This window comes from Phyllostomus discolor, chromosome 3 (genome assembly GCF_004126475.2).
Source record: "Phyllostomus discolor isolate MPI-MPIP mPhyDis1 chromosome 3, mPhyDis1.pri.v3, whole genome shotgun sequence".
Taxonomy (NCBI): Eukaryota; Metazoa; Chordata; class Mammalia; order Chiroptera; family Phyllostomidae; genus Phyllostomus; species Phyllostomus discolor.
Genome location: NC_040905.2, coordinates 197,659,635 through 197,673,625, shown reverse-complemented (window position 1 = coordinate 197,673,625; position 13,991 = coordinate 197,659,635). Strand labels below are relative to the sequence as shown.

General features: G+C 58.0%; 1 protein-coding gene across 4 annotated transcripts in view; it reads right to left on the bottom strand.

Annotated features, from left to right (window-relative positions):
- RGS3 (regulator of G protein signaling 3) overlaps positions 1–13,991 on the bottom strand; it is a 117,898-nt gene that overhangs the window by 76,909 nt on the left and 26,998 nt on the right. For 2 of the 4 annotated variants that reach the window (XM_028511497.2, XM_028511490.2), the window contains exons 7-12: positions 13,125–13,215; positions 12,423–12,478; positions 5,637–5,718; positions 4,751–4,856; positions 3,654–4,005; positions 2,765–2,804 (exon numbers count right to left, since the gene is read on the bottom strand). In XM_028511497.2, the coding sequence (XP_028367298.1) occupies positions 2,765–2,804; positions 3,654–4,005; positions 4,751–4,856; positions 5,637–5,718; positions 12,423–12,478; positions 13,125–13,215 (727 nt within the window). Of the gene's footprint in view, positions 1–2,764; positions 2,805–3,653; positions 4,006–4,750; positions 4,857–5,636; positions 5,719–9,707; positions 9,953–12,422; positions 12,479–13,124; positions 13,216–13,991 lie in introns of those variants that run through there. The other 2 variants (XM_028511511.2, XM_028511493.2) reach the window with 2 other exon arrangements.

Here is a 13,991-nt window from a genome sequence, read left to right as displayed (position 1 = left end):
GCAAAACAGAACAAAGTTAGAGAAGGGTGCCTTTGCTGATGCCCAAATCTGGGTGCTGTGCCCCCTAGTCTCAGACATTTAAAAGAATGCCATTCTGCCCTGGCCAGGTGGCCCAGGTAGCTGGAGCATCGTCCTGTACACCAAAGGGCTGCAGGTTCAATTCCCAGTCTGGGCATGTATGGAAGGCAACCAATCAGTGTTTCTCCCACATCAATGTTTCTCTCTCTCTCTCTCTCAAATCAACAAACATATCTTCAGGTAAGGATTTGAAATTCATTTTTAAAAAATAAAGTGAAATGAAAATAAAAAGAGGGCATCTCCTCCCTCCGCTCCTCCAGCTGCCCAGGGCTGCCCCAGCACCTTTGCCCGGGGCTGGAGAGCCGTGAATGGGCCGTTTGGCACACACACCTCTGCCTTCCGGTGGGGGAGCTCTGCGCAGCTCTGTTTTGTAGACGAGGGTGCTGAGGCCCAGGCGGCTGAGTGACCTGCCCAAGGTCATTCGGCCAGTAAATGGCACGGGGCAGGAGCAACCCAGCTTGTACGGCTCTCGGACCCTGGAGCCCTGTCTCCACGTACCCCTGGGGAACATGTGGCAGGTGGGCCTAGCTCTCCAGAGCTGGTTTTCTGAAGTCTCTTTTTAAAAATCGATCCAGACTGCAACCCACATGAGCGCTGTGAAGGCGAACTACTTGACTCCCCTCCCGCTGCCTCTTACGGTCTCTGCTCCAGCCCCCCTTGTCCCCTCTTTTTGCTCTAACACCTGCTTCACTGACCAAACACAGTCATTATGCAGCTTTGCTCCGGCTTCTGAGCCAGCCCTGGCTGTCATCCCGCCCCAGCAGTGGCAAATCTGAGGCTGGCCGTCTTCACAGAGCAGGGGACAATGCTGAGGGTACCCACGGCCCCAGGGGAATGTGCCAAACACAGGCAGGCGGGCACCCCGGGCCCCAGACACCATTCACCTCTGGATGGCTCAATCCTCCCTCCCGAAAGGAGGCCAGGCGGCCCAGCCAGAGGAGGGGACAGAAGCCAGTACCCTGGAGACAGCCTTAGTCTCTGGAGGCCCCTGCGTGTGTTTGAAGGAAGCTTTGTGCCCTGGATTCCACCCCTTCCTCTGAGCCCCAGGACCTGGAGCTAGGAAGACTTGATCCCTGGTAAAGAGCAAAGATGTTCTTGGATATGAAAAGGGATTCTATGATGAAGGAAGGCCAAGTTCTTCACACAATGCACTCAGAAAGTTATTGTCATTATTAACATCATCATCATCGCCTTACTAAGCTGTGTGTCCCTCTCCCCACAGCGTAGGTGGCACTGCCCTTCTCGGGTCACTAAGCAGTGTGTTCTCAGAGGGGAACTGAAACGTGGACGCAGGGCAGGAAGACAGCGGGGGAGACGCAGAGGCATCTCTCGGGCCGAGAGGGGTCCGATTCCCAACCACCAGCCCCCCCCCCAGGAGACACGCCCATCCAGCTCCCTTATTCCACGGCCAGTCTGCGAACCCTTAGAGGCAACCAGAGTCACTGTCCCTCTGTCGGCTGAGCAACGGAGACCCCGCAGCGTACCTGCTCGCTGCCACACATCTAGCACTGCACGTGGAAATGAGCCAGCCCAGGCACTGCCCTTAATGAAGTCACCATTCAGCAGTGGCATCTCCACTGTGACCTAATGTACCAATTAAAAGCTTTTAAAGCTCAATGTGGAATCACTCTCAGAGTCCTCTCCAGAAGGAATGCAGATTCATTTCCGACAGAACAGGCCCGAAGGCCCCACCCTGGAGGGGACGGAGCCGTCTTCCATCAGCAGCACCGAGCCTGACGGGAGCCCTTTCCCCCAAAAAGACACAGGCATTCCTCCGGACCCCTGCTCTGAGCAAGCATCACCTTCACACTACCGACAGGGGTGGCAAGGGCACAAGTACAAGTGGCTGGGAGGAGGCCACTCCCGAGGAAGGAGGTCAAAGGGCATCCTGCAGGCACTAGAGGAAGGGCTCCGGCGTATCCCAGGTAGGCACCACGAACCGCCTGGCAAGGGGGGTCCCCAGCAGGCACATAGTGGGTCCGAAGGAATGCCCAGCCAGCTCCAGCATCAAGACTGATATCTCAGGCTTCCTAAGAGAGGGAGCTGGTTTTGAATCAGGCTTCTCTCTCTGGCTCCTAAAAAATAGGGCCAGGGTTTGAAGGCCAAAGGAGGAGAATCACTCAAACAGCAGAGACACCTGTGCATTTCAAAGACGACTACTCTCTGTGGAGCGTGTCCTGGTTGACAGGCTGTTGCCCACAACTACTATCATTAACCCTCCCACAGCCCTCTGAGGTGGGAACTGTCAGCCCCATTTTACAGATAAAAGAACCGAGGCTTAGTGAGGGGACAAGAGTCGCTCAAAGTCACATGGCTAGAACTCCAGTCTGAGACCTCCCAGCTCCAAACTCCACGCCTCCTTCCACGCAGACCGTGCCGCCTGTCATACCTAGCGTATACTGGCTGTTCAGTAAAACTGGATGACTCGCAGTTGAATGGCCGCATCCTAAACACATCTCTTAGACGCTCTGCAAGACCCCCTCTCTTCCTCTGGAGGCAGGCTCTGAGGCAGGAGGACACGGGGGTCCAGTGAGGGGGGAAACACACCAAGAGGGGACAGTCTGTGTCAACACGTGGGGGCACCTTGACTCTGTTGAGGAGGCCCCCTGCCTCGGGGGAGGACCTCACAGCTGACCTCGCTGTCTCTCGGGGGCTCTGAGGGCACAACAGCAGAGGCCTGACTCACCTTCAGGGATGGCGTCCTCCTGGTACACAGGCCGCAGCAGCTGCAAGGCAAACACAGGAGACCTGCCTCAGCCCCAGGAACAGGGCGGGACAACCCGGCAGGCCACTCGTGCCTGCCCGGGGATGGAAAGGGAGCACTCGGGGCTCGAGGGGACACAGAGGTCCTACTACCAAGCTGAGAGGGGGCTCAGAAGGAACCCAGAACCCAGAATCCTCCAGAATATTAGAGTGGAACAAGGCTACAGCTGTTAACGAGTCTAATCCTGTGGCCACGCCCCCAATTTCCTTGAGGGCAGCTTGCTCCAAAGAGTGTTCCATGAACACTGGCACTGCGGCATGCTGACCACCCTGCCACAAAGGGTGCCCAGCAGGGGAGTCTGGGAAGTGCCGAGTTAAATGAGGTCGAACTACCATCTCCACGTCAGGACGCCCTCAGAGCCTCGAATAGGCTAATATGCTCCAGATATTTCTCAAACCTATTTGACCTCAGAACACTCTTTTCCCCGGAGCATCTCAAGGCATTAACGTCTGGGGGCATGCACTCCACCATCATCCCACCATGCCACCATGCAGTGTCTGCTTTTATACCTCTGGTGACAGGGGGCTCGCCACCTACCACGCACAGCAGCCCCTTCCATTGGGGAAAAGTGCAGACTGGCACAAAGCTCTCCTTTCTTTTGGGGCGCAGTCTTCTACTTTGTGACACCCCTGGTTCTGGACCTGCTCTCTCTGCCCAGGACAGCCGTGCAACAGCGGGGTTAGCACACACCCCACCTCCTTGCTCAGCTCTCCCAGCCCCTTGCAGGCTCCTCCCCACACAATTCCCAGTCCTTTCCTGGCCTCACACAGGGACCCATGCCCTTCACCTTCCCCGAACCAGCTGTCCATACCTGGCTCCCAGGGTTCAGCGGGGCCAGGATGATGTAGTTGGGGTCGGTGGGGGCAGTGGCACGGGACAGTGCAGGCAGGGTGTGCTGGCCCCCGCGCTTGGCCACCTCGGTGTAGCGCTCCCAGCCTCCGAGCAGCAGCCCGTCTGAGCTGTCACATACCAGGTGGCAGCTGTGGCGCTGCTCAGGCCGTGCCTGGGCCCCATGAGTGCAGTTCTTCTCCCGCTTGTTTGGGGGTGACAGGAGGTCGTGTGCTGACTTGCAGGATGCCCGCCGCAGGACCCCACCGTCGGGTCCTGGCTTGACTTGGGGGACCATGCGCCAAACCAGCAGGATGATCTCACTGGGGCAGCTCCTGGGAGGGGCATGAATCACAGAGAGAAGTTGAGTCTGGTGGGGGCACCACAATCGGCCAGGGTGGGGGCCTGCAGGGGCAGGGGTGGTGGAGAGGGAGAGGCCCCTAATGTCAGGGCAGGAAGGAAAAGAGACCGTGCAAAGCACAGACAGCACAGCGGCCCCTTAGGACAGGTCTAATTGACCGACAGCAGCCAAGAAGGATGCTGAGGCCAAGGTCATATTAAGCAAGTAGCAAACTCAATTAGTGACGTCTGTTGTGGGCAAAGTATCAGCAAGGAGGAGCAAGCATACCACCTACGGGCGACCCCTCAGCCAGTCATTCTAGAAGCAAACCTGCAACGGGCCATGAGGGGTCTACCCCAGCAGGTCAAAATGTAGAAGACCCAAACATTTTAAAGAAGAACTTTTTCAATTGTGCAACTGACCCATTTGCAACATCTACACACCCTTCAAAAACAGTGGGCTGAGCTATGAGGTAGCAGAAATAATTAGCTGAAGTAGAAAGCCACCCCCTGGAGCTGCCTCAGGAACCACAGGGCTCGTTTGAGAGCTCCTTCCCTGCGGTTCGCTAGGAGCCTGAACCTTCCATTTGCAGGCTCAGAACCTGATTCCCTGAGGGGCAAAGTGAATTGCTAACAGCTGGGCAAAGCCGGGCAGGGTGAGGCCACGGGGCAGGGGAGGGGAGGTGTGCCGATGGCCTGGGCGCCCCGCCCCTGCCCCCGCCCCCGCCCTGTCCCTCTCACCGGATCTCGTGGGCCAGCTCCACGCATTTCCAATGCTCCACGGGCCTCTCATTCAGCTGCAGCACCGTGTCCAGCTGCTGCAGCCCTGCTCTCTCTGCTGGGCCCCCTTCAGGGACAAAGAAAAGACACTCAAGGGCACCTCCAACCCACTCCCCCCTCAGAGGACCCGGGGTCTTCTGCTTCCCCAGCAAACTAGGACGAGGACTGCCCCTCTGTGTTTCTTCATCTGGGAAGCGAGGGGCCGACACTGGTGGCTCCCAGGGACCTTAAAGGAACACATCCTTCACCTATTCACACTTCCAGCCAGCCCCCCGCCCCCCCGGACTTCCCAGGACCTCCCACCCCACTGAGAACCCTTCCTGCAGCCAGGCTCTCACTGCACTCACTCCTTCCGCACGGTTCGCTGGGCGCCAGCCTCAGTGCCCGTCGCCCAGGTCACCCAGCCCTGGATCCTCCTCCGAGGATGCTCACTGTGACCAGGAGAAACCTTTTCTTTGTGAAAGATAGGGAGGGAATGCCTATATGTAAGTGCTAATCAAGCAGCTTGGAATAGGATAAAATACCCATTCCGAACAGAGTTCAGAAATGACTCATTTTCCCATGCAGCCATTATTGAACATACAGATGTAGTTCCTGTTTGAAATGCTTGGGAAACAAAATACAAAAATGTATTTTCGTTTTGATAAAAACAAAAAAAAAGAGAGTGGGTATATTTTCATAAACTTCGGTTTTATCTGTGGTCACTTAAAAATATTATTCTTCTCGTTCCGAAAAGCCAGAACACACTTTGCTCCCCTTCGGGGCTCCCCCACAGTTCCCAGGTCTCGTCTGCAGAGCCCACACGCAGGGCGGCACCAGTGGGGTTGGCATCGCCCGAGACACTCACCGGAATCCACGGCCTGGACTCGGACCGGAGAGTCACAGCAGATGGTGAAGCCAAAGCCGTCCTTCCCCCTCGGGATGGTGATCTAGGACACAGCCCAGCCCAGTTACTCCCAGACACCCGTCCGAGGCTGGGAAGCCCACAGGCCCCACCCCAAAGCCACCCTCCTCTCCAAGGGAACGGGAGCCAAAAAGGAGGCTAGCCGCCCCCCACCATCCCTGTCTCGGCCCGGGCATCTTGACCACTGGGTTGTGGGCCAAGCGGGACAGCTGGGAGCTCCGGAGGCAAACCCAGGCCGAAGCGGGAGGTCAGGTGGAAAGAGCCTTGGATGGGCAAACCTCGCCTTCCTCAGCCCCAGCTGACGTGGGGCCCCCTTCCGAACGGCCCTCTGCACCTGCACATGTCCACCTGGCCTGTGACCCACTGCCCATTTGGTCCCTTCCTCCTTTCCCCCAGGGCTCAGGGAGCACTGCCCTGGAGCTGGCCCTGTGCTGAGGGCTGAGAAACAAAGCCCGCCTGGTTGCTGGCCTCCCAGAGGACAAGCGCGGGAAGACAGGGGCACGTACATTCACAACCCCAAGTCAAAGGTCATGGGGCAAGTGCTGGGGTTCTCAGGGCAGTCCATCACCAGAACCTCAAGGCGTCCAGTGAGGGCTCTCACTGAGGGGCAGGTGAGGACATAGGCCTCCCTGCTGAACCTGAACTTGCCACTGCCCTCGCTTGTGCCTGCTGAGACCATGTGTAACCCCTACTCTCAGAAGCCCCCTGAAAGGGCCACGCCGTCTGGATGGCCTTCACAACACAGTTATTGAGTTCCTGGTGCACGCCAGGCTCTGCCGCAGTAGGGAAGGAAGCAGGAGGCCTTGGCCTCTGGCTGGCAGAGAGGCACGAGCGTACACAGATCTCTCCAAAACAAAGCAGGACATGACACGCATTATAGCAAAACACAGGGAGACTGTGTTGGGAACGGTCCTCTGTGTTTGGTTCTGTGCACCGCAGAAACCGGCGAGTGCTAAGTTAATGAGGACAGCCCAGCCGCATCCCACTGGCAGCGGGAAGCTGTGGGGGCGTGGTGCAGTCTGCCGCTCCGTTCAGTGCCATCTCGCTGCGCTCCCCTCTGTGCATCCCCAGTGAGGCACCCGGCTGCGGCGCGCACAAGGCCTGGCCCGGCTCGCCCGAAAAGCAATTCCAAGCTGTGGGGAGTGGGTGTATGAAAGCAACAGACCTAAGGGAGCAAGAGTCAGAAAAGGGGTTCAGTGGGGTCCCAAGAGACTCCCTGGAAGTGGATGTGGAGTGGGCCCTGGGGAGGCACAGGGAGTGTCCCAGGCAGGCTGGGAAAGAAGCCAGCTCAGCAAGGCTGGAGAAGGTCAAGGGCAGCCCTCTTGTCAGGGGATTGTGTCTCTTCCTCGAGAGGTTGTCCCTTCAAGGCTAGGTGCCTGGCATTCACCTGCCAGCTGTCCGAAAGGCCAGGCGTGAGGAAGGGGAGGGCCAGGGCCCCAGGGTGACCAAGGCCCATGTAAGCTGCCAGGAGGCCTCTGAGCCTCCGCTTCCCACCAGCCCTGGGCCTGGATTCAAAGCGAGTTTGTAAAACAGGAAATCTGACAGACAAGGGGAAGGGGGAGGGGGCAGGAAAATACCCCGTTCCCATAAGAATTCTGGGAAAACACACAGCTAAGACAGGAAGAGAAAAAAATGGAAAGAAAGAAAGAACAACAAACCCTGAAGTGAGTGCGGAAGCGCAGGCCAGGGCCGAGGGAAGCTGTCAGGAGCCCGGGCCACTCCACACGACCAGCAGTGGTTTAGGGCCCTTGGGACTCACCCGAGACCCAGGCAGAAGCTGGGATTCCGAAGTCCGGCCAGCAGTCCCTCAGCCCCGCCCTACAAGAGCCACAGCCCCTCGGGCCTAGGTGCAGGCTCTGGAAACAGGACCCAGCACCCACGGGCTCGGAGCTAACAGTTTGGGGACTGGCCCCACAGATGAACCATGTGATCCAGCAAAACAGCCTCCCATACCCGCACCTTGGTCCCCTTGTCCAAGGGGCACTGTGGGCAGGAGCCCCTTCAGCCAGCCTAAGAAGAACCAGCTAGGACAACCGTCCAAACCAGCTGGGGGTGGGGAAGGTGGGGAAGAGGAGAGGGCAGCAGCAGGCAAAGGGGTGGGACCAAGTGAGGAAAACAGAGTTACTCTCTGGCCGTCCTGAGCACCAGCCCCGGTGAGAAGAAAGGGCCCCGAGAGCCCGACTACCAATGAGTGGAAGGCAAGGCTAGTTTATCTGGTGCGCCCGTGTTGAAGAGGGACAAACTGGCGCCTGAAGGGAGCCAGTGGCGCTCCTGGCTCCCAGCTCTCAGCCCTCCTCTGGGACCTCAGGCCGCAGGGTGAGGAGGTGAGGGGAGCACCGCTGCCCTGACTCTGGGACCTCGGTGGCTCCTGGCAGAGGCTGCCCTTCCTGGGGGTGGTCCTTGCTTTTTCCTGTCCCGGGCAGGAACTGCCACTGCTCCCGAATCTCACCCACGCCGGCACCTCCCTTCTGCTCTCCTGCCTGGTTTCTGGTCTCTTCCGTGTCTAGACTTCCATCTCCAGTGGCCCCTATTTATTGCACGCCTCCTGTAGGTGCATACCAGCTGCTGTGCCAGACACTGCGCACACAGCATCCCACTTATTCTCCCAGCATCTCCCCTGGACATCGTCATCATCCCTTTCCACTGGCAGGGAGACTGGGGCTCAGGGGAGAAGAGCGACGGGCTCCAGAGCCAGAGCTGAAGAAGGGCAGGGCTGGATTTGAGCCCGGGTCTGGCAAAAAGCTGATGCTCTCAACACGGCACGGGTTACTAGTGTTGTCTTGAACTTGTGCTCCAGAGCCCCAGGCCCAGCCCACACTCATGCTGGCACCATTCTGACTGCAATGGGCCCCAGTCTGCTGGCCCATAGTCCCAGGTGACCTCGGACTCCTTGACCTCCCGTCCAGGGCCCGCTCAGCCTCACCACGCCGCCACCCAGATGCTCGTGTGGCTGGCGCTCCTCTGCCTGGCTCCAGGAGGGCGGGAGGGCAGGGTGGGGTCATGCAGGGCTGGGCCGTGCAAGGTGGGAGGACGGAAGGGAGAACCTGTGGGTCCCCTGGCTGGGAGGCCACCGTGCAGGAGGCCCCTCCTGGCATGTCCCTCGGACCCAAGGCTGCCTGTCCGAAGGAGCCAAGACCCACCCTCCAGCCCGGTCACTAAAACACACAGTGGGACTTTTCTATATGTAGTCAACCAGAACCATTCCTTAGCTCCTTTCCAGCTGAGGCAGCCCCCAAATCTGGGCAGCCCTTGCCTTCATCCTCACTGACTTCGTGGCTTTTTACAAGAAAAAACATCCACCCAAGTTCCAGAAGAGGCTCAGTGGGATCGTCACCCCCACTCCGCCCTACATCCTGAGACTGGGGGCCGAGAGGCCAGACCCTCCAGTGAGGTTGGGCTCCAGGGCCAGAGGACTCTGGGTCTGCCTCAAGGTGTCCCTGGGGAGGAAAGGCCGGTGTGCATATCCATGGGTGATCATGTTCATGGAAAACCATACGTGCGTACATATACACAGAAACATCCTGTCTCACCTACAAGCACACACCAACACGGGCAGAAACACTCACACAACCACACACACACAATGCAGAACAGGCACTGCTGGGCCATGGGAAGCAGGGAAAGTTAGCAAAAATACAAAGTTAGCAAAAAAAAAAACCTCACAAAACCCAGCTGCTCAGCAACCTCGCCATTTCTATTCTCGGGCTTGGGATGCTTTTTTAACCCACACTCTCACAACATAAAAATAACAGAAAATCGATAAATAATCCCACGAGGGACACCACCCGGCCAGTGGTTAGGGCCACGCGGAGTGGGGCCTCATCTGGCCCTGGAGCCGGGCAGCGGTTCCAGCCCCTGCCCCTGTCCTCCCCCTGAATGAGAATGAACCTGTGGAGCGCAGGAGGGGACAAGGAAGGCCTTGTGGGGAGAGAAGTCCTGCTAGGGCAAGCCCCCAACCCTGACCCCCCAACGACATGACACCCCAGGCAGCCTCCCGAAGGGCCAAGCACCCACCTGGCGGTAGCGGCGCTCCGAGCACACCTTGCAGAGCCCATGGAAGCGGTTCATGGCTGCAGGTCCTGCCTCGGCGGCTGCCCCATGAAAACCCAGCTCTCCCCCCCAGCAGTGGGAGCCCACACTGCGCCCCGTCAGCCTGGCATGACCGCCCTGGGAAGCCCGCCCCGCAGAAGAATGGCAGGAAATCACCTCTCACCTCCCCAAGCCCTGTCTGTGCTGTGTGCCTCTGCACGATAAGCCCGAAGGCTTCCTGAAACCTCAGAATGACAAGGAAGAGGGAGAGTTTTATATTAAAATTCCTGTCAACTCGTTAGCATTCCCCGGGCCCAGCGGGAAGAGGGCGCCTTTGTTCTGGCTGCATTCTCCGCCATGGGCCACTTTGTGATTGCAGTGTTCTCACAAACACCCCTGGCCGCAGGAGAACCCAGGCAGAAAGCACAGCCCACTCTATAACAACGGTGCCTCCCCCTGCAAATCCCAGGCTCGCCGCAGCAGATCCAGGGGATCAACCCAGCCAAGAGTCGCAGCACGCCTTGGACAGCTGCACCCTCAGACGCTGCCTCACAACAGAGAACATGAAACATTGGGAGTCTGGGGACCTGCCTGCCACTCAGCAGCTACTCAAAAGCCAGTTTCCTCACCAGGCGATCCAGCCTCCTCACTTTACCCAAGAAGAAGCCGGGGCCTAGAGTGGTCCAGGTCACACAGCCAGGTGGGATGGAGCTGGGATCAGAACCCCGTTCTTGTTCCCTGTCTTGTAGAGCAGTACCTGGTGAGCCCAGTCCCCCTTACACCCACCTGAGGGCTTGTGGGAAACCACCCACCCACCCACATACCCTCATCCTTGATGCCACAGTGTCCCTTCATCCAGCCCAGCTTTGTGGGGACAGTGGGTAGGTCACCAGGTTTCTGGGCCTCCATCTCCCCATTGGCATGATGGGCGAGTTAAACAGGTGATTTCTGGGGGCTCTGCCCTGGCTCCAAGAAAGCCTCCAACCGGCACGCCCACTGGGCTGAGTGCTGCAGACAGCTCTGAGTGTGCGGGCCCGGGAGCATCACTCGTGCCTCCGAACAACGCCCCCTGGGCTTGGGGCCCGTGTGCAGACGCAGGACTTCCCCAAGCCACCTGGAAACCTGCAGGGCTGATGGCCCTGCAGTTCTCACCAGTCACCGGTGAGGCTTCCTGCTCACTGTCCTCTGTGCTCAGCAAGTACAAAGGGAGCAAGAAAGGTCATCACAGCTCCTCCACTGAGGCTAGAAGACAGTTTTAAACTAGCGAAGCCACAGGAAACAGTAACTTTCAAGTTACTCTAATACTGTGCTATCCGGTACTGGAGCAGCCAGACAACACATGCAAGGTAAACATCAATTAATTAAAATTAAATAAACATCGGGACCTTGGTCATACTAGACACACTTCAAGTGCTCAATAGCCACAGGTGGCCAGTGGCTACCATGTCAGACAGCGTCGCTCTAGACTGTATGCAGGGACATTCTAGAGGGCAGGACCTTTGACCCGTTCATGGCTACATCCCAGCATCCATCACAGGCCTGGCCCATGCAGACCTTCAATAAATACCGAATGAATGAATAAGTGAATGAACCGAGTAAATGAAAGGGAAAGTGTTTTATAGATTATAATGTAAGTATATATAAAATATTAATGTATAAAATAACCACCGTCTTATCTTCCCAACGAAGCCACATGCAGGAGGTGTGCAACGCCGTGCATGTAGGAGGCAGCCAGGCTTGCCCTGGCTGGGCGGCGCAGCGGGAGCGCTGTCCCGACACCCCGGCACCAGAGGGTTGCAGGCGTAATTCCCAGCCAGGGCAGATTCCCAAGTTGCAGGTTCAGTTATCAGTCGGGGTGCATACGGGAGGCAACTGACTGATGTTTCTCTCTCACATCAATGTTTCTCTCTCCCTTCCTCTCTCTAAAATCAATAAACATCTCCTTGGATGAGGATTTTTTTAAAAAGTGTTCAGATCTTGCCCCACATCCTGCCTTCACAAATGCTGGCTGTGTAGCCCTGGAGAGGGAACTAACATCGCTGAACCTTACACCCTGCCCCCCCATCTGTGAGCCAGGAAGTAACAACCACTCAGAGCAGGCAGTGAGGATTAAATTCAGTAACAACCGCCCCTGGCACAAGGGGGCTACTCGGTCCTGGGAGTTGGCTTCTCCCTGTCTTAGCGGCTGGAGAGCACTATGGATCGGCTGCCATGCCCTGCAAAGAGGATGAATGTTGGGGAATTCTCCAGTCCCTATGTGAAGATTCCTCCCTAGATCCAAGTCCTGATGGAGCGAGAACCATCGGTCTCAGGGTGAGACTCTCCGCTGCTCCCCGACGCTGAGTGGGCCCAACCGGAGAGGACAACCCGGCCTCAGTGCCGGAGACAGTGAGGGGTCTGAGGGAACCTGCGGGAAAGAAGGAGTCGGCTCCGAGAGACGGAAAGTCAAGAAGCCCCAGACTCCTCCACTTCTGGGGCCAGGGCCTGACCCCCTGCTCCTGCCCCGAGCATGAGCAACCAGAGAAAAGCTTAAGAAATAATCTCCTAACATGCACAGCTTGCTGAGTTGTTTCCAAACCCCAAGTGAACCTGAGCCTCAGACACCGAATGCTGCCACGTTTAGGGACTGAGCAGGAGCGGGTGAGAGGCTGGAGCGGCGCTCACATCCCATGAGTCCTGCCCAAGCCCGCCCCCACCTACCTTAAGTTTCTCCCCGTCCCCAGCATCCCCGCCTCCTGGCATTCTCAGCAGTGGGTCTGGAAGGCAACAGAACAGCGTCAGAACGTTTCTGCTGGCATATAAGGGTTGGCTCCACAGACCACCTAGGGGACCAGGCCAGGGTGCCAGGCCCATGTGGTTGTGCAGGTTGCTCCTGGCCTCCAGGACGTGGGGCGACCCGGGCCCGGGTCAGGCAGGGGCTCAGGAGCCAGGACTGTGTACGGGAAGGACAGAACAGGGGAAATGCGAAATCCAAGTCTTGAACAACCTCAGGACTTGTGGCCAGGCCCATGTGCCCTGTCCACAGAGGTGGGTTCCCCCGGGTTAGCAGGGCAGCTGGGGGGGATTCTGAGACCACCGACCCCAGGAAGGGGCATGTAGGAAGCTCCAGAAGCCATCCCTCCATGAGCTAAGGATGGGGCTGAACCACGTGGGGTCAGGCCTATAGCCCTCTCCAAGGAAAGGCCAACCAGGCAAATAAAGGTACATGAGCAAGAGGCTGCCTGCCCCCTGCATTCTAGCAGGTACTCGTGAGAAGCCCCTGGACCCGTGGTCTCATCATAGCTGGGGTGACAGCTGCCAGGGAACACAGGCGCTGGAGCTACTATCCAGGAAGGGAAGAAGGGGGGAAGCCACGGTCAGGGGGACACATCTGGGCAGAAGCTGAAAGAGGTGTGCACATACCTCTGAGGGGCCTCAGTCGCCGCCTGGCCACCTTCAGGTGCTTGGTCCGGCCTAGGTCCTCCCCCAGAAGGTAGTACCAGCCGCTGATCTCCTGCCACAGGGGAAGACATGGCACGCTCAGGGGTGGCAGAGGGCACAGGTCAGGTGGCCACCAATCCCCCTCATAAAGCAGCTACTGGCGATCCTCCCCCAGAGGCAGCATCTCCACAGAGATGGACACTCCAGCCTCCCTGCTCCCAAAGGACCTGCCATGCCTGCGCCTGCAGGAAGCCTGCCCTGATGCTACGCACAGAGCTGGTCCTCCCGTCTGTGGGATTCCCACAGCCTCTTGTCCCTGGAGAACAGTTTACTTGCACACCTGCCTCCCCCACTAGGCTGTGCACGGGCTCCTTGATGTGTCTGCCACTGTGCCTGGTATACAGTGGAGCCCAATAAATGTGGACAGAAGAGAGGGGAGGGCAGGAGGGAGTGAGGGAGATGGCAGAAAGAAGGCATCCTGAGGCTCCTGAGAAGTCTCCAAGGTGGAACATCTTCTTCCGACAGCGAATGAAGTCCAGGTTGCAGTGAAGACATTTGAGACCCACATAGAGGATAAAGGGTCCTCAGCCACCAACCCTAGGCTTCACTTCCAGGACACAAAGCTCGGTGACACCTGGCAACTCCACGTGGCAGGCCACCAGGACATTTCCAGGGATGTGCAAAAGGAGTATGTCCCTCCCCTGGTTGAAAGACTCCAGGTTGGGGGTGCACGGCAGAGTAGAGATGGCTAAGGGACTGGCTACCGGGGAGGTGTCGCTAGACCCCAGAGCATCCCCTCCCCCAGCCAGAAGGACAGCTTCATAGAGGATGCTCACTCCACTCCTGGGC